Source organism: Carlito syrichta, unplaced genomic scaffold (assembly GCF_000164805.1).
Source record: "Carlito syrichta isolate Samal-C Ts95f unplaced genomic scaffold, Tarsius_syrichta-2.0.1 Scaffold308815, whole genome shotgun sequence".
Lineage (NCBI taxonomy): Eukaryota > Metazoa > Chordata > Mammalia > Primates > Tarsiidae > Carlito > Carlito syrichta.
Window position 1 is genome coordinate 91,489 of NW_007252911.1, and position 23,182 is coordinate 114,670.

A 23,182-nucleotide genomic window follows, 5' to 3' on the forward strand; every position below is an offset into this window, starting at 1 on the left:
GTACAATGAGCATTTGTATACCTAATCCTGAATTGTACCCCATATCTTTAAAGTTAAAAAAAAAAGAAAAGAAAGAACGATAGTGATATAGCTTCTGTTTTGCATGTGAGCCCCCTCACAACGTATGTCTTGCAGGTGCCCCTTTCAAGACTGTCTGGCTTCAGCAGTGAGAATTTACATGTCACATTCAGCCCTCTGTTGGTAGAAGTTTTATTTAAGGGATATGGTGGTTTTTTTCTTATGAGAATATCACTAGATGACAAATCTACTACTCCTACTGCTTTCCCTGAGTTCCCAAATCTTGAACTTGTCATAAGTATTAAATGGGCATGACAGTGCCTATTTAAAATTTTTTTTTAAGTTGTGAAGTTATGAAGACTCTTGAAGTCAGTGAACTGAGGAGACAATAGAAGTGTGTGTGGGTTTAGAGGAAACTGGATGGATAGCAGATCACTTTAAACTAAATGTCGTTTTGTTTAAAAATGGTAGTTTTTGATCTACTATAGTGAGCAGGCTGAGTGGGAAAATGAGAATACTTCTTTTTTTCTCTTTTCTACCACTCGTAGGCTATAATTTTTGGGAGCGGGGCACTGGGTGGTTTTGATATGAGAGACTCTAGACCCATGAATTCCTATCAGTAAATCAACAAAGCAGAGCATCGTAAAATGTCTCACGGAGGGGCCTGAAGTAACTTCAGTAGCTCAGTCCCTTTGATGTGGAATTTAACTGAAGCCCAGAGAGAGAAAGTTAGACTAGAATCTGCTCTGACTGGCTTCTTTTTAAATGCATCTTACTCTGTACTAGGCGGTTTAGAGGCAACCAAAATTGAAGGGTACTTTTTAAAGAATATTTCTGTACTTCCAGCTGCTGAGCAAAATCTTATGCATTGTGTTTTAATATGTTAAACCATGTGACTAATTAAAAACTTTAATATATAATAATTCATAGGATAAGCTACATAATTCCTTTGTTTATCTAAAGGGTTACTGCTGATAGTGTTTTTCCAAGCTAAGGAAAGCTGATAATCTTGACCAGTTTGGGGGAGTAGTTTAGAACATCTTGAGAAGATGCTAGGAGTTTACTGGTATATGAAGATGAATTGACATGATGTATCCATATCCACAAGTAGAAATAAGTTATGGCTATGTTTTTGAGGGTATATTTCTACTACTGTCAGGATTTACTTCTTCCCCCTTCCCTGTTCTGTTTGTCATGAGCAGTCTTGTGAAACGTCTGCCCAGGAGGTGGAGTCATGAGTGGAAGCTGACAAATTGGCTGAGGGTATGAGACACCTGGGCTGTGTCACGGTGATAGAACTTGCTTTCCCAACCAAAGTCACTGATGCCAAGAATGGAAGCTAAACGTGAAGCAAAGATTAGGTTGTAGGAGGGACACGTAAGAATAGCAAGATTGGAATAAAATAACTATTCATGAATCCAACTGACATAAATAAATGATTTTTTAAAATGTAGAAATGGGGGAGAAATCTTCCTTACAGTGTTCCAAATAATGTATGTAGATACTTCCCTTTTCCAGGAGTGGAGCTTAGTTCTCCTCCCTTGTAGTATGAGCTGAACTTAATGACTCATTTCCAATAAATGGGATATAGCAAAGGGGAACATAGTAATTTTACAGTGGAGAAATCTTCTAGACACTTTCTTAACCAAGTGATCAAATGTTAGCATCACTGTGCATCACATTGACATCTTGTATTTCCTGAGTTTGGTAATAAGGATGCTTTACCTTTATGGTAATCTTTCAAAAAATCCATAGTCTCAGACTAATCATGAAAAAACATGAGATGATTTCAAATTGAGGGGCATTCTATAAATATCTGACCAGTACTCTTTAAGTGTCAAGGTCATAAAAAACAAGGAAAGAATGAGAAGCTGTCAGAGATTGTGGGAGACTAAGGAGACATAACAACTAAACGTGGCATGGTATTTTGGATTTGATTCTTGTACAGAAAAGGATATTATTGGGGGAAAAAAGTAATGAAGCCTAGTTTCATTAGTTGTAAATTTCAAATTATTCTAAAGTGAAAAAAAATTTTAAATATGGTTGTAAATTCAAAGTCCTATAAATAAAAAAAATAGGAGTAAAACTAGTTTTGTTCATTGTAAATCTCATATTATTCCAAAATAAAAAGTTTTTAAAAATATGGTTGCAGATTCAAAGTCTTATGAATAGAAATAGATCCTAAGATATCTTTAGCATTTCCAGTAGTAATTTATTCACTCAAAATAGATATTTAACACTTCTTATGTGCCAAGCACTGAATGTACATACATGTTTAAAATCAACATGGTCTTCACTCATGTGGAACTTAGATAATAAATGAGATAATAAGCCAATAAAAATATAATTGCAAATCAGGATAGGTTCTATGAAGGCAGGATCAATAGAATCACTTATATTTGTTAGCTTTATTTGTGAACATGAGTATTTGAATTATTTTTAGAATAAGCATATAATACTTCTATGTCAGATAAAGCTGTTTCCCAAATCTAATTGGGAAGTTACCTCACAAAACCTTTGCAAATTGCTTAGTTTCACGATTCATTTCTACACGGAAGGAAATTATTTGAAATTGAAGGAAATTATTTGAAATTGCAGTGAATAGTTTTTTTCTACGTATAGCATTGTTACAGAGAAGGCAAATCAGTATCTACCTGATATCCTTGTTCTTTGCACCAGAGCAAAACAGATAGGCCCAAATCATCTAATGAGGGAGAAATAGCAACAGTTGGGGATGAAGCCAGGGCCAGAGGGTTTTTCTGATCTGTAGGTGACAGGTGCTTTATACGGATAATTCTTAGAGCTTGATTTCTGAAGCATGGGTGGCTTTTGTCACAATTTTCATTCTGTGTTGATGGAACTTAATCCTAGCAGTAATAGTGAGTAATCCTGGTCCTGGAGTTATTAACACTTCGTATTGGATTGCTTTCTGCTACTTCTTTTATTACACCAGGCTGCTATTCCTAGCTGTCACTTTGTTCTTTTTCTTTTTTTGATTCTTCTAAGTTAAGCTCCTTCTGGCTGTATAAAATAGAGATTAATTTTTGTGCTCTGGAGCTGGAGTGAGTTCAAATTCCAGATCAGTCATTCACTAGCATGGAACCTTGGCAGTTCTCTCTGTGCCACAGTTTCCTCATCTGTACAATGTACATGATAATGATAATACCACTTATCTCGTAGGATTGCATTGAAGATAAAATGAGTCAATATGGGTGGTGCGGTGGCTCACACCAGTAATCCCAGCACTTTGGGAGGCCAAGGTGGGAGGATTGCTTGAGGTCAGGAGTTTGAGACCAGCCAGGGCAATATAACATAACCTTGTCTCGAAAGAAAGAAAGAAAGAAAGAAAGAAAGAGAGAGAGAGAGAGAGTGAGAGAGAGAGAGAGTGAGAGAGAGAGAGAAATAAATAAATTAACTGGATGTAGTGGTACGTGCCTATAGTCCCAGTTACTTCATTCACTTGAGCCTAGGAGTTTGAGTGACAGATGGAGACCCTGACTCAAAAAAAAAAAAGTAAGTCAATACTTGTAAGGTGCTTAGCACAATGTCTAACATATAGTAAGTACCATGTAAGCATGGATTATTTGGTATAATATTTCCAGGGAATATGAGAAGAGGCAAGCAGATATTAATTACTTCTTCATTTGTGACCAATGGTATTCAATATCATTATCAAGTTCCCAGAAAAAAATGTAATATTCCACTGTGCATTATTCAGCTTTGAAGAATACTTTTTAGAAAGATCTATGAGTTCTTTTAAAGTATGGTATTGAGAATAGGTTGTGAATATAGTTATTCTTGTCTTGGAGCATTCAGCATTAAGTCAAGTTGAAACATTGAGGCTGACAAGCTAGTGAGTGCAGCAGATGTTATAGTCATTGATTACTTAGTAGTTACAGAATGTATGAGCATTCAGAAATAGAACTTGCTAATTGCTGTGGTAGATGCCATCCAAGTGTCCCTCTGTTGCCCTTGTCCTTCTGTTGCCCTTGTCACTCTTGAGATATTCTTTTTTTTTTTTTGAGTTGAGTCTCACTCAGTTGCCCAGACTGGAGTGCAGTGGCCGCTCCCGGCCACCACAGCCTCGCCTGCTGGGCTCCAGCGATCCTTCCGCCTCAGCCTTCCAAGTAGCTGGAATTACAGGCATGTGCTACCATTCCCGGCTGATTTTTAAAATTTTTATTGTAGAGATGAGGTCTCGCTGTCCAGGCGGGTCTTGAACCCGCGGGCTTAGGCAATCTACTCACCTCAGCCTCCCAAAGGCATGGGATTACAGGCTGAGCCACCGAGCCCGGCTTCTTGAAATATTCTTTTGTGTGATATACTACTACCTTTTTGGGGTCTTGACAATTGAAATATTGATCATATGTAGTTTAGGGAACTATTATTATGGTTATGTATAGTTTGTACAGTGCATATGTGTATGGTTCCAATTTGGAGTTTTAATAGTCTCCTGGAATGTTCTGACCATTGTAGTCAGACTTAGAAATCATTTTGTGCCAAAAATAAAACAAACAAAAAACCACACAAAAACTCTAAAACCTTAAAATTACCTTTCCGTGATTTCTTCTATTTTGATCTGTTTTTTTTTCTAGAAAATATTCCTGAGAAAGATCTTCATGGAAGACTTTATATCAATCGTGTATTTCATATCAGTGCTGAGAGAATGTTTGAATTACTCTTTACCAGTTCACGTTTTATGAAGAAATTCACCAATTCTAGACATATAATAGGTTGGTCCTTATATTCTTAACTAATGATAAAATCGAGAGAGTTTTATTATCCTTAGAGGGCTGAGCCTATATAAACTGATTTATGTTGTGAGAGGGAAAATTAGACATGCTGTGATTTTATTTTGGTGATATACAAACTGGTACTTAAGTGTTTGGTTAAATTTCACATGTGTATAGTATAATTATTTAAGTTCAGACCCTTTGAAAACTAAAAGTACCTTTACCAATCAAGGAACAAATTGAGTTGGGTTGAACCCAGTTCAAAAGGGTTCTATTGTGAAATAATTAAATGTTGGTGGAACAACCACTTTTCCAAAATGTTTGGCAGTATCTACTAAGGCTATGAAGTCTCAAAAGTTCATAAGACTCAAAAATTTCACTCCTAGGTACACATCCATCAGAAAGAAATACATTTGTACTCTGAATGACATACTACAGTGCTGATAGCACCATTATTTATAATGACCTAAATCTCAGAACAGTCCAAATATATCAGTAACAGAATGGATAAACAAATTGTGTATGTTCTTACAAAAGTATACTATACAATAATGAAAAAAGCACAAACTACTGCTACTTATAATAATATGAGTGAATTCACAGCACAATTTAAGCAAAATATGCCAAATACAAAAGAGTACATACTATATAATTTCTTTATGTGAAATTAAAAAACAGCCAAATCAAATGTATGAACATAAAATCAACATTGTAGTTACTGTTGTGGAGAGTCAAGTACAGACTGGGAAGGAGCTTGTGGGATGCTGGTTTAATTCTATGTCTTGGCTATGGTAACACGTGTGTGTTCCCTTTGTGAGATGATAGCGTCTACAGCATACTTCACTGAAAAAGCAAAAAAAGTTCCATTTAGGACATTGGTTATACTCATAAGAAGGATTTCATTGATTATGTGTTAAAAGTTCTATTTTGGTAAATATCTCAAATAAGCTCAATAAGCTTATAATTAGTTTGAAACAGAATTTATTGCAAATATTTCAGATATTTTATTAACTTTGGGAGCACATGATTAACTTGCTATATAAAATTACAACAGCAGCAGCAGGGATTCACATAAGGTGAGTTATTTGACATAGTCAAAGAGAAAGTTATTCTGTAGCCAATAAATATAGTTTATAATTTAGGCATTTTATTAATTTCATTGTGTTATTTCTTTATTTGAAATCTTTATGTACACATAATTATATATTCATAGATATATAATTGATATGCATTCTGTACAAAAATCATTTTTTCTTACTCAGAGTAGCAGGCATTTCTAATTGATAGCTATTGAGTCTTGTTATGATATTAAAAGTTTCATAGTTTTTAAAAATTGTTTTTTTTGTTCTTCCAGTCTTAAAAATGTGGAATATCTGAGAGATGTAAATCTTCCTTTTTACTCAGTAGCTTTTATTTAACATATTATATCCCTTCTAATATATTTTGTATTTTCCTATTAGTGTTTTCTACCCGGAGAATTTGATATTTCAGAAGAGTTGGATACATTATTTCTCGTATTTTTTTTTTATTAGATGATGTCTGCTAAAAAGCTGCCATTTTTATAGCTGAAAAGACCCACTAGCATCTTACATGTTATTCCGTGCTGGTGCTAAATGAAGTTCTTTTTTTGAAACACAACAAACACAACTGCATTTGTTGTCTGATATCATGTCTGTCTTCAATATGAATGACTATATCTACTATCTGATGTTGTACATGACTTTGGGAAGCAAAGACTTCTGGCTAATTCCAAATCCAAACAGTTACAGACATATTGCTGGCTAGACCTAGAATTAGTCAGAGCTTTGCCTCAAAAGAGAATGTGATAGTGACTGCAAATTATACTGCTGTCCTCTGGTCTTGTTACCTGGCAATCAAAGTTGTTATTTCTTGAGATTGAGTTCCAAAGTCTTCTTTGAAAAAAAATTAAGATTTTAATGATTCTTTTGTATAATAAGTTATTTGTGGTTAATCTGATTCCAGCATTAAAATGTCTGCTATTAAATCAAATTACATTTTAAATTAGAGCTTTTAAATCTGTGTTTTTTAAAGTATTTTTTTATAGTTCTATGATATTAATTTTAATTAAAAGTTAAGTTTTAAGCCTTTTTACCCAAATTTTTCATTTGAAAGTATAAACCTTCAGAAAAGTTGCATGAATAGAATAATAACACCCATATACCCTTCATCTAGAGTCATCAATTTTTAAATTTTGGTAAAGTATACATACCATAAACTTTACACTTTAACCTATTTTAGGTGTTCAGCTCACTGACATTAAGTACACTCACATCGCTGTGCAACCATCACCATCATCTATCTTCAGAACTTTTCATCTTTCTAACTGAAACTGTACCTGTTAAACAATAACCTTTCCATTTTCCCCATCCCCAGTTCCTGACAATCACCACTCTAATTTCTGTCTCTATGAATTCGACTATTCTGGGTACCTCATAAAAGTAGAATCATACAATATTTGTCCTCTTGCGACTGGTTTATTACACTTAGCATAATGCTTTCAAGGTTCATTCATGTTGTAGCATGTGTCAGAATGTTATTCCTTTCTAAGGCTTTCCATTAATGACAGTTGGGTTGTTTATACCTTATATCTATTATAAGTATTGCTGCTAGGAACATTGATGTACAAATACCTGTTCAAGTATTTGCTTGCAGTTCTTCGGGGTATACACCTAGAAATAAAACAACTGCATCATACAGTAAGTAACTCAATGCTTAATTTTTTGAGGAACTGCCATACTGTTTTCCATAGTGACTGCACCATTTTACAATCCCACCAAAATAATGCACAAAGGTTCCTATTTCTCTACATCCTCAGCAACACTTGTTATTTTTTTTTTAATAATAGCCATCCTAATGTGTGTCAAGGTTCACCAGTTTTAAAACTTTATTGCATCAAAGGATTCTTAAAATTTTGCATTCCTGACTTTTATTATGTTTGCTCAGTGTATCAAAATGGCTCATGTGTTCTTTTGGGTACTGTAGCCATTTTCTTATTTATTACAGATTTTTTAATATTATGATGAGCTTTAATTAGGTATTGGATTAACTATTTCAAGATGAGAGTAATCAGGTAATGTTCTGGCACTCGATATTCAGTGGTCCTTGTTGGGTGAAAATATGTGTATCATTCATGAGAAGAAATACTTTTATTTGTTGATACTTGCTTTGTTGCATAATGTGCAGATTTAAAGCAGAATTAAATGACATCTCTAAATTCTGTTTCTGATTAGCAATGGATTATTTATATCATTTTCCTGAAACAGACTGACATATGACCAAAGTAATCTTCTGAAAAGAATTTTAGAATTAATTGTATATCTTCTTTCATCTATACCTAATAAATCATCTTTACAGCAAATCCTGGATGTTAGATTCCATGGTTTGTGATATTGTCCTTTTAATTTCGTTGCAAGATTGTTGCCAGATACTCAAAAGGCAACTTCAGGATTCCTCATTAAATCCCCAGGCCTAGCTGTATAAAAGAAATTGAATACAATTGATTATATCCTAAAGCCTTGCTGTATTCCTTTGATAATGGTCATAGGTGTTAGTTAAAGACTCTTATACTTTAGAATGTTGGTGAATAGCAAATAAACATACTGGTACTTGTGTAAGTCCATTTGTGCTGGCAGCATTAGGTGGTTTAATCAGGTCTTTGAATGGAGTTCATAATGATATTATCTTTACTATCCTAATTTCTGGCTTGCATGAAATAACCTTCACTGTATAGTTCTGTTTCTAAAGCTACATTTCTGTTCAAGTGTGTTTTTATTCGCTGTGTTATTCCAAAGCAAATAAAAGAGAATTTTGACCAAGATCGTGCCATAAGTATAGAGATATGATCTTAATTTTCTTAATATAGAAAAGGTTATATACTCATTTATGTTCCATTGCTTCACCTTGAATAAAGACGTCAGCAGACAAGGCACTAATATGATTTCTTATAACATTGACACGATTTCTCTTCAAGTTGATATCATAGTATATTATTGCATAATGACAAATGTCTTTCAAAGTTTTTCTCAATGATGGCAATGTTAAAATGTGTTCTGTCTCTGTTTGATAAGGCTGGTGTTATTATTTCTCTTCACAAGTACTGGGAACTTAAAAAAGAAGCCTACAGATGAACAAACTTTTAACTTTATCTTCTAAAAAAGGGAAAATACATTAATAGAAAAAAATTAGAAAAAATGGATCAGAGTTGGGGAATATGTCACATCTAAGAAGGGTGCCTAACATTTAATCTGCTTTTTTCTTTAATGTTAAATTTATAACATACTAACAACTGAAAAGTTTAGGATTGGTCAAAAATAAAAATTTAATTCTAAAAACTACCCTTTTGATTCTGTTTAAAGTCATACACTTCGAATTTCTAGAACTAAACTCGTTTTATGTTTGCTGTGATTAGATGTAGTATCTACCCCTTGGACTATAGAACCTGGAGGTGATCAACTGAGAACTATGACCTACAGGATAGTTCTTAATAATCCACTTACTGGAAAATGCACTGCTGCCACTGAAAAACAGGTACGTCTGCTCTGTCTGTTCCAAAAGAGTCGTGCCTGTGGGAAGATAGAAGATGCCTGCCATAGTCACCAATTTACAAGACAACCACAACAAATAAATGACAAGAAAAAAGGGAGAAGAAACAATTACAGGTTAAAACAGATGTAGGAGGCTTACAAAACATATCAACTCAGTTCTAATTCAAACTAACTACCTGTTACAAAGGTATTTATGAGATTTAAGGAATTTTTCATGTTTAATAATGGCATGATAGCTATATTTCAAAGAAAGTAGTATTTATTTTTTAAAGAAAAATACTGAAGTGTTTATGGATGAAATTATATTGACGACTGGGATTTCCTTTAAAATGAATCTAGCCAGCCAGAGGATGGTGGTGAAGAGAGGGATGTGGGAATGGAGGACAGATGCAAAAGACGGGGAGGGAGTTAATATTGAAGCTGGTTGATGAGCTCATGAGGGTCATTACACTTCAGATTTTAAAAAGAGCACTACTGACATCTGATTTACAGGATCAGGTCAAGGGTTAGAACCAAGTAACTAGGTAGCTATTGTGACATATGGGAAATGATTGAATTTTTGAAATTGCATTCTATACAAGCTATTTAATGTTCCTCCTCTGTGACTAGCGTGGCACTGTCTTACAGTGGAATAGGTGTTCGGTCAATTTGTGTTGAAGAATCTGTTTTGCAACTAGTCTGAAAATATCTCTTTACATCTGAACCAGTAGTGCTCTTATAGTTTTGTCCATCAATATTAAAGACTTATTTCCTTTAAAAAACTCTTAAAGGATTGTCAAACATCTAAGAAAAGTCTTATTTTGATACTGGGGATTTTTTGGTAACTTTGGAAACCTTTTTTACCCCTTCTTAAAGAAAAGGTAGAAAAGGTGTGGTTAAAATGAGGAAAGGTTTGCCCATAGACCATGTTTAGATCCTGTTTAGGTGAGTGATATTTTCTTTGGTTACCACCCTCTTTCACTTTTTTTGATGAAGGGTAGTTTTGTTAAGTTTGACGAGTTTTGAGTGGGGTCCTTATTTTGTTCAATTGACTTTTGAATTGTTCCCCTAAGAGGAACATTAAAAGCTCTTTATAAACTAAAAATACATATAAGAGATTATATGTTTTTTTTCTTTTGCCTAAAAGAAAAAAAAATAATGGTATAACAATACAACTGAGAGGCAGTAAATACTATTTCTGCAAATAGCCTCCAGCATGGAGAGTCTTCTAGCTTTGTATTTAGGTTTCTCATGTTCTTTGTAGTTTCTTTTTTTTTTAAGATGTGGTGTACAATTCTTAGAAGTATAAATAGTCATTGTACAGGTAAAATTTGAGCCTCACTTTGGTCCCCACGTCATGTGATTTGAGATCAAGTACACTTCTTGATGAAGTGTGCCCCTTGGCTCCCTGCCCTGGCAGTTTCCCACTACTGCCAATCCCTTTCTTGTAGTATTATGATAATTGTTCAGGGTCAACTTATGAGTGAGAACATGTGGTACTCAGTTCTTTGATTCTGTGATAGATCACTGAGTATTACAGACTCTAAATCCATCAAAGTTGCTGCGAAATTAATAATTTTGTCCTGCTTTATGGCTGCATTGTGTATATGTACCACATTTTAAAAATACAGTCTATTCAACAGGCAGCACGGTTGGTCACATGTTTTTGCGATTGTGAATAGTTCTGCAATAAACATGCATGAGCAGGTATCATTTTTGTAGAATGATATGAGTTCTTCCAGGTATATTCACAGAAGGGGGATTGCTGGGTCGTATGGGAGGTGGATTTTTAGATCTTTTAGGAATCACCACACTGTTTTCCACAGAGCTTGTACTAGGTTACATTCTTACCAACAGTGTAAAAGTGTTCCCTTTTCCCCCACATCCTCTCCAACATCTCTTGTTTTTGTTATTGTTGATGACCATCGTGACTGGAATTAGGTGGTATCTCAGTGTGGTTTTCATTTGCATGTCTTTGATGACTAGTGAGACTAATCATTTTTTCATATATCTGTTAGCTGCTCATATGTCTTTTTTTGAGAAGTATCTATTTATATCTTTTGCTCAGTTTGTAATGGGACTGTTTGCTTTTTTCTTATCGGCATGTTTGAGTTCCTTGTAGATCCTAGATGTTAGGCCTTTGTCAGATATACAGTTGGCAAATATTTTGTCCCAATCTGTGGCCTGTCTCCCCACTTTCCTGATAGTTGCTTTTGCTTTGCAGAAGCCTTTCAGTTTGATGAAGTCCCACTTGTCTATCTTATCTTTTATGGCATGGTCACTTGGGGTTTTGATCAGGAATTGGTTGCCAGTTCCAATTTCCATAAGGGTGTCTCCTGCATTTTCTAAGGTTCTAATAGTTTAAGGTTTTACATTTAGGTCTTTGATCCATTTAGAGTTAATTTTTGTGTATGGTTATAGGTAGGGATCTTGTTTTAATCTTATGCATGTGGTCAGCCAGTTTTCCCAGCACCATTTACTGAATAAGTTCTCCTCTCCCCAGTGGTTGTTAGTGGAGGCTTTGTCAAAGGTGATTTGGTTGAGAAATTGAGTTTTTCTTTCTGAATCTCTATCCTGTTCCATTGGTCTATATGCCCTTTCTTCTACCAATACCAGGCTGTTTGGATTATTGTCACCGTATAATAAAGTTAAAGTCTGGAAGTATGATACCTTCTGCTTTGTTTCGTTTGCTGAGGATTGTTTTGGCTCTTCGTGGTTGTTTATGCTTCATATGAATTCCTGTATTATTGTTTTCAGGTCTGAGAAGAATGCTGCTGGCAATTTAGTGGGTATTGCATTAATCTGTAGGTTGACTTGGGTAGGATGGACATCTTAACAATGTTGATTCTTCTAATTCATGAGCATGGATTATTTTTCCATTTGTTTGTGTCATCTTTGATTTCTCTGAGCAATGTTTTTTAGTTTTTGTTGTAAAGGTCTTTCACTTCTCTGGTTAGGAAGATGCTGAAGTATTTCATTTTTTTGGTGATTATTGTGAATGGGAATGTGCTTTTTATTTGGTTCTCTGCCTGTTTGTTGTTGGTGTATAAGAATGCTACTGTCTTTAGCACATTGATTTTGTATCCTGAGACTTTGCCAAAGTACTTTATTAGTGCAAGAAGGTTCTTGACAGATTCTCTTGGATTTTCAAGGTATAGAATCATGTCATCTGCAAAGAAGGATAACTCGACTTCCTCTTTCCTGACTTGGATACCCCTGATTTCCTTCTCTTGTCTGATTGCTCGATCTAGGACTTCCAACACTATGTTGAACAAGAGGGGTGAAAGTGGGCAGCCTTGTCTTGTTCCAGTTTTCTGGGGAAATGCTTCCAATTTTTGTTCATTTAGCAATATGTTGGCTGCAGCTTTATCATAGATGGCTCCTACTATTTTGAGGTATGTTCCCTCTATGCCTAGGTGTTCAAGGGTTTTTATCAAGTAGGGATGCTGGGTTTTATTGAAAGCTTTTTCTGCATCTAATGGTATAACCGTGTGATTTCTATTGTACATCTGTTGATGCATTTAATTACATTTATGGTCTTGCGGATGTTGATCCAGCCCTGCATCCCAGGGATGAAGCCTACTTTGTCATGGTGAATGATTTTTGAGATGTGTTGTTGGATCCAGTTTGCTAGAATGTTGTTGATTATTTTCGCATCTATGTTCATCAGAGATATTGACCTGTAGCTCTCTTTCTTTGTTGGATCTTTACCTGGTTTGTATATCAGTGTGATGCTAGCTTCATAGTCCTTTGTAATTTCTGAGGAAGAATCCTAGTATGTATGTTCTAAATTGGCAAGAAACTTTATATATTAAGTATGTGCATGCAAATAATTTTAAATCTTATTTTGGCAGACACTATATAAAGAAAGTCGGGAAGCACAGTTTTATTTGGTAGATTCAGAAGTACTGACACATGATGTCCCCTACCATGATTACTTCTATACCCTGAACAGATATTGTATCATCCGATCTTCAAAACAGAAATGCAGGCTAAGGTGAGCTACTATAAATGAGCATGTTAGGATAGGCTAGGTAATACTCTGGTAATTTATAATCCTGAATTCTAAGTAGTAGCTTTACATGACAAAGCTTTGTTTCTTGCTCAAATTGTATGTCCAGTAGTGGTGAGCAGAAGGGTGGGGCTTCTCATTCAAGGGCCCAGCTGATGAAGACTTTGACATCCTGGAGCTACATGATCCAGAACATAGATTTGCAAAAAGAAAAAGTTCTAGCTGGGCATGGTGGCTCACACCTGTAATCCCAGCTCTTTGGGAGGCGAGAGGATTGCCTGAGCCCAGGGGTTTGAGACCAGCCTGGGGAAATTGGCAAGATTGCATCTCTTCAATTAAAAAAAAGTCTCTACAATAAATAAATAAAATTAACCATACATAGTGGCACGCGCCTTTGGTTTCGGCTGCTTGGAAAGCTGAGGCAGAAGGATCGCCTGAGCCCAGCAGGTCGAGGCAGTGGTGGTCATTAATGTGCCTCTGCACTCCAGCCTGGGTGACAGTGAGACAATGATTTAAAAAAAAAAGTTCTAGAATTATGCTCATGATCCATTGACTAGAACCAGACACGTGACCCTGTTTAGTGTCAAGGGCGCTGAGAGTTCTTGGGGAGCATATAGTATGCAGTAACTAACTCTGATGCAATGGGAAAAGAGAAATGTTGGTGCATTACAGAAAGTGATGGGCTGTCATATGCTTGACCAAGTCATAGTTAATATAGTTACTTTCAACTAATGTATAGCTCTTAGAGATTTTTTTTATACCAGAATTTTTTTTTTTTTTTTTTTTTGAGCAAGAGTCTCACTCTGTCACCCAGGCTGGAGTGCAGTGGCATGCTCATGGCTCACTGCAGCCTTGACGTCCTGGGCTCAGGCAATCCTTCCGCTTCAGCCTTCCAAGTAGCTGGAACTATAGGCGCTCCACCACACTCAGCTAATTTTTTGATTTATTGTAGAGACGAGATCTTGCCAATTTGCGCAGACTGGTCTTGAACCTATGGGTTCAGGTGAAGAGGATTTCTTGCCACCGCCTCCCAAAGTGCTGGGATTTCAGGTGTGAACCACTGTGCCAGGCCTATACAAGGAATTTTATGAAATTAGCATTTATTTTGAGTCCTTTATCTATTTAGGTAAAGAAAATTCAGGGCTAGGGAAAGGAAAGAAAAAAATGGCAAGTACTTAGAAGGAAAATTTGGTGAAATTATTAGCACACATTATTTTTTTTAAAGGTGCCATTATTAAAATGAACAAATTTTCTTTTATGATCTTAATAACTTTGAATTTTTTTGGCTTTCTACTGAATGCAATCTTACATTTAATTGCAATATTAATATAACTAAAGTCTGTTCTTTTTTTTTCTTTTTATTTTCTTTTTAAAATGTGGGGTACAAATGAGGGTTAGTACATCCCTACAGGTAAAAGTATGGGTACCCTTATTGGTGTTATGAGCCCTCCTCCTCCCCTGGCTAAAGCCTGTTCTTTAAATAAAGTTTCTTCTTTCCTTCTTATTCTGTTAGAGTTTCTACAGATTTGAAGTACAGAAAACAGCCATGGGGACTTGTCAAATCTTTGATCGAGAAGAATTCTTGGAGTTCATTGGAGGACTATTTCAAACAACTTGGTTTGTATATTTTTTACTTATCAATTTTTGTGAAGGAAACATTTATTTATTTTTTATTTTAAAGATGCAGGGTGTAATTCAGGGTTAGGTATGCAAATGGTCATTGTACAGGTAAAGTTTGGGCCTCACTTTGGTGTCCACTTAAAGATAGCATTTATTAACAAAATTGATTGATTCTTCATTTGGATTCATAGCGGGAACCGGTAGATGGTATTGGAATGACTCCCACTTAAGTGGTTCCCGCTGTTTTATTTGCTGTACCACTTGTAAGTTTCAATGCTTTTTTTTGAATTGCAGTCTTACTCTGCTATCTAGGCTCACTGACACTGCAGCCTCAAACTCCCAGGCTCAAGCGATCCTCCCACCTCAGCCTCCTGAGTAACTGGGACTATAGACACATGCTACCATGCTCAGCTAAGTTTTTTGATTTTTTTTTTTTTTTTGTAGAGATAAGGTCTTGATAAGTTGCCCAGGCTGGTCTTGAACTCCTGGGCTCAAGCAATCCTTCTGTCTAGCCTCTCAGAATGCTGGGATTATAGGCATAAACCACTTCACCCAGCCAAGTTTCAAAGATGTTTATTTTCATTGATCTAACAAACACATATAATATTGATTATATGTGGACATATAATAAAGTTCTATGTGTTTTATAAATGTTAACTAATTTCAGAATCATAATAATCCTGGTGTGCAGATACAAGTATTTTCTTCCATTTTACTAAAAAGAAATTTGAAACAAAGGTTAAGTGACTTGTCAAGATCACACAGTTATAAGCTGTCATACTTCCTGTCTCTGTAAGGAGCCAAGGAGGCTGACTGTAGTGAGGGATTGCATAACCCAATTATAGATATATATTTGTGCTGTCTAAAATCTAGAAAGTCCTGGGACCCACACCTCCATCATCAGATGCAGCTTTCCTGAGTTTATGCAGGGCCACTTAGTGATGGTAGTATGTATGTGTGTGGATTTGTTGGAGGTGGGTGCTAGAGGCTAAGTGGGAGAAGCAATACAGTTGTTCTGTTTGCATAGTTGTTCTGTTTGCATAGTTCTTGGCATATACATGAGGAAAAAAAAATATATATATATACATATATAAGCATAATTAATTTTAGGTGAAGAAAAGTTGGTGATCAGTCAACTAGAGGTATTTAAGCCTTAATCATTTAGTTTGTTGATTATTGTCCTTATCTTTCTTCTGTTGACTACTTCATTATTAAGCTCTTCCTCAAGAGCAGAGAAAATGAAGCTCAAAAACCAGTTTAGTTATTAGGTAATTTTTAATTAAAAAAAATCTGGCAAAGGAAAAGTTTGGAACAAATGACAAAAAATGAGGTATTTAGGTTGTTTGCAGATTTTCTTTGCTTCCTTTTTTGCAAACTCTTATTGAAAATTAGAGCTGTTATTTGCTACTCTTTCCTTTAAGATTGACAAGAACCTTAGCCTATCTCAGAATTCTTTCTAATGATCCAGTGTAAGTGGATAGCCTGTTGTTTCCATAACTGAAATCATTACATTAATATTTAATATAGCACATGGCAAATTTGCTGTGATGATCCCATCATTTATTAATACACATTTTTCCTAGAATAATGAAACCTCATTATGGGGTCATTGTATTCTCTAAAGCTTTTCATTAAGAGTAAAGTTTGAATCTAGGCCATAAGAACCTAGGAATAGTCAATGTCACCAAGGCTTAAGCAAACAAACAAAACAACAAACGTTGCATCTTATAGGTGAGGTTTCCCTACTGTCTAAAGATTCTTTGTTGTTGTTGTTAGAAACAGATTTGTTGATGGAAGAATCTATATTAAATCAGTCCATTGAAGACCCTGGAAAAGTTAGTGTCCTTCGAAGGAGAAGGCGAACATTCAACCGAACAGCAGAAGCCATTCCTAAGCTTTCTTCTCAGCATTCCTCTGGAGATGTGGGCTTAGAGGCCAAAGGGGATATCTCAGGTAGCTATCATTTGGGAAACAGAGATGAAAGATTTTAGTTTAGTTATATGAAACAGAATGTGCCTCCTGTTGGTAAGATATGTCAGTTAGGAGGTCTTCCTTTCTTCCTATCCTTTATTGATAATGTTTGTAAAAGTCTTCATTCTTTAAAGATAATTAACATGAAAGTATAAAAGAACGGTTGCGAAATGACAAACATATGGCCATAAAAGGCATGTGGCCCACATGGCATTTTGAAAATCGGACATTTTTATATGAAAACTCAGATTTGACAGCCCTGGGACCCAAATGCCTTCATAGCAACAGTTGGTAGGCGCTTAGTAGCAGCTGCCCAGTTTGCCTGAATGTGTTCCCCAGCCGGACACAGTCTCTACCACAGTCACTGCCCTCCCGACTTCTGGACCACTTTGCTCACTTATTTCCTACCTGGCATCTGTAGATGTTTGATTTGTACATTTGTGTGTACTGCTCTTAGTCCTTACGTACATCCAGGCCAGCCCAGTAAAATTGCAAAGATGGAATTTAACTTTTATTATCCCCATTCTTAAGTCTGAAGATATCCTACTTCTACTGTTATTCTCTCTCTCTCAGAGCTATAAAACTGTCATACCTTCTCATCTTTCTGCATTATCAGATTTTCTTTTGAGCCTTATATCTTAGTGTGAATGTTTATCACCATTTATGTTTAATGGCTAATTTGGAATTTCAAAGTGGGCAACAATGAATATGTGAGTATGACTTTTTTATTTTTTGAATCAAAGTCTCACACTTGATAACCCAGGCTGGAATATAGTGGCACAGTTATGGCTTACTGCAGCCTCAACCTCCTGGGTTCAGGCGATCATCCTTCTACCTCAGCCTCCTGAGTAGATGGGACTACAGGTGTGCACCACCACGCCTGGCCAATTTTTTGATTTTTTTTGTAGAGATGAGGTCTTACTATGTTGCCTAGGGTGGCCTTGACCTCCTGGGCTCAAATGATCCTTCCTCCTCGGCCTCCTAAAGTTCTGGGATTACTGGTGTGAGCCACTGTGCCTGGTCAAATGATTACTTTTTTTTTTTTTTAAACTTTGCATATAAAGCCACCTCAAATATTATTTGCAGAGAGTATTTATGTAGACATTATGCATGATGTATTGAATTGCTTATAATTTTATAGTAAATTAATTTGTAATATAGGCCAAATTTGAAGGATTTCTTTGTCTTTACAAATACTTTTTAAATTTTCTTTTTTAGCTCTTTTCAAGCATTAAATTTATATCAGTTGCAATCACAATCCTCATTCCAATGTACTCTTTTCCTTGTAATCTGCAGGAAAGAAAAAGGAAGTAGAGAGCTATAACGCTGCTCTTATTGTAGTGATGAGTATTTTGTAAGTATTTGCCATAAGTGCTTATTTTGTTTGTCTATTTTATCTTTTTTTAAATTTTTAAATTTTTTTTAGACACAGGGTCTTGCTTTGTTGCCCAGGCTGGTATGCAATTGTGTATGGCTCACTGCAGCCTCAAACTCCTCGGCTCAAGCAATTCTTGTGCCTCATCCTCTTGAGTAGCTAGGACTGCAGGTGTAAACCATCATGCCTGGCTAATTTTTGTTTTTATTATCAACGGGGGAAGGGGGGAGTCTCAGGCTGGTTTCAAACTCTTGGCCTCAAGCAATTCTTCTGCCTCAGCCTCCCAAAGCATTGGGATTATAGGCATGAGCCACCATGACAAGCAGCTCTTCATTTATCTTTAATTCGTTTCCAAAATAATTTGAATGTATTTGTATTATTATGTAGAAATTGCTACTCTTTGACCAAAGTTGACTTACAAAAACAGCAGTTCTATAGGCTTCAGTCTGATAATTTTTGATGTGTGATTTTCAGAAGAATTGTTAAATTTGAGGAACTACAAAGTACACAATCAACAAATATTTTTAATCAGATTTGTTTTTACCATCATAGATTTTTATGAGAAATTCCATAAATTGAAAGGGAATCTTTATATATAGGGGGTGTTAAAAAAATGTATACACTTTTTTTTTTTTTTTTTTTTGAGTTGGAGTCTCACTCTGTTGCCCAGACTGGAGTGCAGTGGCCGCTCTCGGCCACCGCAGCCTCGACCTGCTGTGTTCTGGCGATCCTTCTGCCTCAGCCTTCCAAGTATAGCTGAAACTACAGGCTACCACACCCGGCTAATTTTTGATTTATTGTAGAGATGAGGTCTCACCAAGTTGCCCGGGCGGGTCTCGAACCCACGGGCTCAGACAGTCCACTCACCTCAGCCTCCCAAAGTGCTGGAATTACAGGCTGAGCCACCAAGCCTGGCTTACACGTTTTAAGAAAGGAAAAATCTGTATTAAAATTGTACTCAATATATATCAGTAACAAAAGATTAATGCCATCTTTTGAGTCATACTACATATTGCTACCATAATCCAACTTTGTAAAAGTAATACATAGAAAATACCTCTTAAACTGTATATACATTTTTTTGGCACCCTGGTATATATGCTGGTGAAGTCCTAATAATATTATTTTACTCTATTCGATTAGATCAGCAGTGTGCATAAGAATCACTTGGTGTGTTTGCTAAATTGCAGATTTCCTGACCCCAATCCCAGAGATTGATTCAGTAGGGCTTGAGTAGGGATCAGAAATCAATATTTTAAAACACACACCCGAGGTGATTCTGATGCATGAAATCTGAGCATTATGTGGTGAGAAAATACTGGGAACATTTGTCTGAATCCCAGGGTATTGTATAGGAATCTACTCAGTTGGTCATATTTAGACATTAATATCTACATGGCTCTATATGAATCTTGTATTCTCTTAGATTTAATTTAATTGGTTCTGATTCAATGATAGATGTTGGGTGATCAATTTTTGGAACGAAGTTCCTATATTAGCTTTTTTTCTCTAATTATAGATTTTAGAACATAGAAAATGTTTGCTGTTTGAGTTTTATGGAAAATCTTATATTCTGCTTAAACCATTTTTTCTATGACAATTTTGAATAGCAGATATTATCAGCAGATATTATCATTTGTATTACTTTACAAAAAATTTATACTCAAATGTTGATCTGTGTAACATTTCAATGCCATAATAATTTCATACATTTAATTTTCTCGCTACTAAAGTTTAAAATAAATACTCTATAGGTAAAGTTCAGACTATATATATTAAGGGCAAGTTAATATTTGAATGGAAAAAATAATTAGATATAATGGCAACAATATATTTACATATATATGTAATAAGGTTTATGTCCATTCACTTGAAAGGCTGCTGTGAAAACCAGTACATTAAGTTTATTTAGCGTACAACATTTTATATAAGACACCATTAATGTACAAGTATATTTGGGACTTGATACTTTATCCAGGATGAACTAGAAGCAATATATATATTTCAGCAATTTTTTTTCTTGCTGGTTTCCACTGGGAATAAGAGGTACATCATGATCTACCTAAGATCAGCTCCATATCGATCTTCTGATGTGCAGTATTACGGGTGTGTAATTGCTTAAGCCAAAGTCACCCAAAAATAGATCCTGAAAGCTTACCTGGTAGAGTTCTAAGCTGGTGGTCACATGTCAACACTTACTAGGATTCCTAGCAGAGCGGAGAGATGTCAAGACAATCCTAACCTGCCAGTTGGGAATATTCGAGGACTCTGTTGCCCAGACTGGAGCACAGTGGTGTGATCATTGCTCACTGTAACCTCAAAATCCTGGGTTCAAGTGATTCCCCTGCCTCAGCCTCTTGAGTAGCTAGGACTACAGGAATGTCCCCCCACGCCAGCTAATTTTTTACCTTTTTTTTTTTTTTTTTGTAGCGATGAGATCTTGCTATATTGCCCAGCTTGGTCTTGAATACCTGGCCTCAGGCGATCCTCCTTCCTTGGCCTCCCAAAGTGCTGGAATTACAGGCATGAGCCACCATGCCCAGTCTTAAGGACTTTTATTGTCACTCTAGTTACCTTCCATCTTTTTCTTCAATAAAAGTGATTATTTCATACAATAAAATAGGTATAATTTATTTAAATAATAACAATAACTGGAAAACAGTCTAGATAATATACATTTTTGAAGCTTTGGCATGTATTAGCAATGCTTTAGGTCTGGATGAGTATGGATTAACCAGGTACGATTTGCTCTACCTAGTGTGCTGCTGCTAGTTTTGTTGAATGTGACACTGTTTCTGAAGCTGTCAAAGATAGAATATGCTGCTCAGTCCTTTTACCATCTCCACCTCCGAGAGGAGAAATCTCTAAAGTAAGTCTTTATTCCCCTGCCCTGTAGTAACCATTTTATTTCAGTAATTCTTTAGTTATACAAAATTCAATTCTAATTTCAGATATTTTGATTTAACTATTCTGTAGTCATAAACAGATTTTTTTGTTTAATTTTGTGTTTTGTTTGCAAATGCATGGGGTACTGATGAATTCTGGATATGAAAGATGAGAAGCTCTTCTCCAAATTCTGAACATGGCGTTTTTCTTTCAGTTTAGCCTCTGAAGTGGTGTCAAGGGCAGAAAATATTCAGAAGAACAAAGATCAGGCCCATCGTTTAAAGGGAGTGCTCCAAGACTCTATAGTGATGCTTGAACAGGTAGGCAGCTCTGTAACTCACAGTACTTAGTACCTTTGTACCAGTATGAATCAGTTGCTCTTCTGATTGTGAGAATACTATTGCTATATCATTATTTGAAGAAAAGCCCTTGTAGAGGCAACTACCTCTGGAAGTTGCAAAATATGTGAAACAGTTACTGTATTATGCTTACTATGTATATAGTTCTTGTGTGTGTCTGTGTGTTTTACACAAAATGGAAGCATACAGTACATACTGTTGTATACCCTGTTTTTTTTAGTAATATATTTTGAAAATGTTTCCATATCAGCTTGTATACATGTATTTCATTTTTATTGATTCTTCTAGATAAAATCTATGCCTAATATTAACTCTTTTATAGAAATGGTAGCTACTGTATACACTGTCCATTATCTTACTACCATCTGTTCATCATAGATCTCGTGATATTTCCATAACAGTACATAAAGCACTTCCTCCTCTTTTAACAGCTGCATAGGATTCAGCTGTATAAATGCGCCATAATTATCTTGCTAGTATTTTTATCAGTCTTCTCAATTATTTTTACCAGTATTTACAAGTATTGAATCCCCTAATTCTCTGTTTATAAATCTCCTCTAAATATCTTCACAAGTATTCCATTGTTGGAGACTTCTCATGGCTCCAGTCAGGTCTCGTGGCCCTCTTTGCCTGATGCACAGCTCTCATTCTGGGGATGCCTGTTGTCTGTCTGCTCTGTTTCCTATAGCTCATGTTTTCCTCTCTCAGTTTACTTCTTCCTGATAATGAAGCACATCCTACTATATCTTCCTGAGAAATAGAATTTGGAGATAAATACTTTAAGAGTTTACCTATCTGAAAATATTTGTTCTGTCTTTCCCCCTTGATTAATGGTTTAGCTGGGAATAGAATTCTAGAACTTTGAAGGCATTTTGTCTTTTGGCTTCCAGTGTTACTGTTGAGACTTTCTGAGGCAGTTATTTCCAACCCTTTACTCTGGAAACTTATGCCTCTAGTTCTGGAAATTTTCTTGGGTCATGCAGTTGATCATTGTCTCCCCTCCATTTTTTTCTCTCCTGACTTTCTGCGGCTCCTATTATATAATTCAGATGTCTGCCTTCTTTTGGATGGGTCTATAATCTTCTTACTTTTTCTTCCCATCTTCCATTTCTTTGTCTTTTTTTTTCTACTTCTGGGAAATTTCTTCAAATTTATCTTCAAGTGCTTCTACTGAGTTTTTCCATTTTTAATAACAAGTTTTTAATTTCTTTTTTTTTTTTTTTTTGAGTTGGAGTCTCACTCTGTCGCCCAGACTGGAGTGCAGTGACCGCTCCCAGCCACCGCAGCCTCGAACTGCTGGGCTCCGGCGATCCTTCCGCCTCAGCCTTCCGAGTAGCCGGAATTACAGGCATGCGCTACCACGCCCGGCTGATTTTTTGATTTATTGTAGAGATGAGGTTTTGCCAATTGCCCTGGCTTGTTTTGAGGCCCCAGCTCAGGCAATCCACTCACCTCAGCCTCCCAAAGGTGTGGGATTACAGGCTGAGCTACCGAGCCCGGCTAAGTTTTTAATTTCAAAGAGCTATTATTTTTCTGATTTTTTTTCCTTTGTGGAGGTGTAATCTTTTTAAATGACTACAATATCTTTATCTCTGAGGATATTACTAATAATTAAAAAAAATCCTTCTTCTTACATACTCACTTTCCATCAAGTCCCCTTATTT

General features: G+C 35.8%; 1 protein-coding gene across 3 annotated transcripts in view; it reads left to right on the forward strand.

Moving 5' to 3' along the window:
- Positions 1-23,182, forward strand: part of GRAMD1C (GRAM domain containing 1C) — a 109,138-nt gene that overhangs the window by 82,025 nt on the left and 3,931 nt on the right. For all 3 annotated transcript variants that reach the window (XM_008065854.2, XM_008065855.2, XM_008065856.2), the window contains 8 exons: positions 4,614-4,751; positions 9,181-9,299; positions 13,150-13,292; positions 14,821-14,924; positions 16,704-16,880; positions 18,195-18,252; positions 21,032-21,142; positions 21,374-21,479. In XM_008065854.2, the coding sequence (XP_008064045.1) occupies positions 4,614-4,751; positions 9,181-9,299; positions 13,150-13,292; positions 14,821-14,924; positions 16,704-16,880; positions 18,195-18,252; positions 21,032-21,142; positions 21,374-21,479 (956 nt within the window). The remainder of the gene's footprint in view (positions 1-4,613; positions 4,752-9,180; positions 9,300-13,149; positions 13,293-14,820; positions 14,925-16,703; positions 16,881-18,194; positions 18,253-21,031; positions 21,143-21,373; positions 21,480-23,182) is intronic.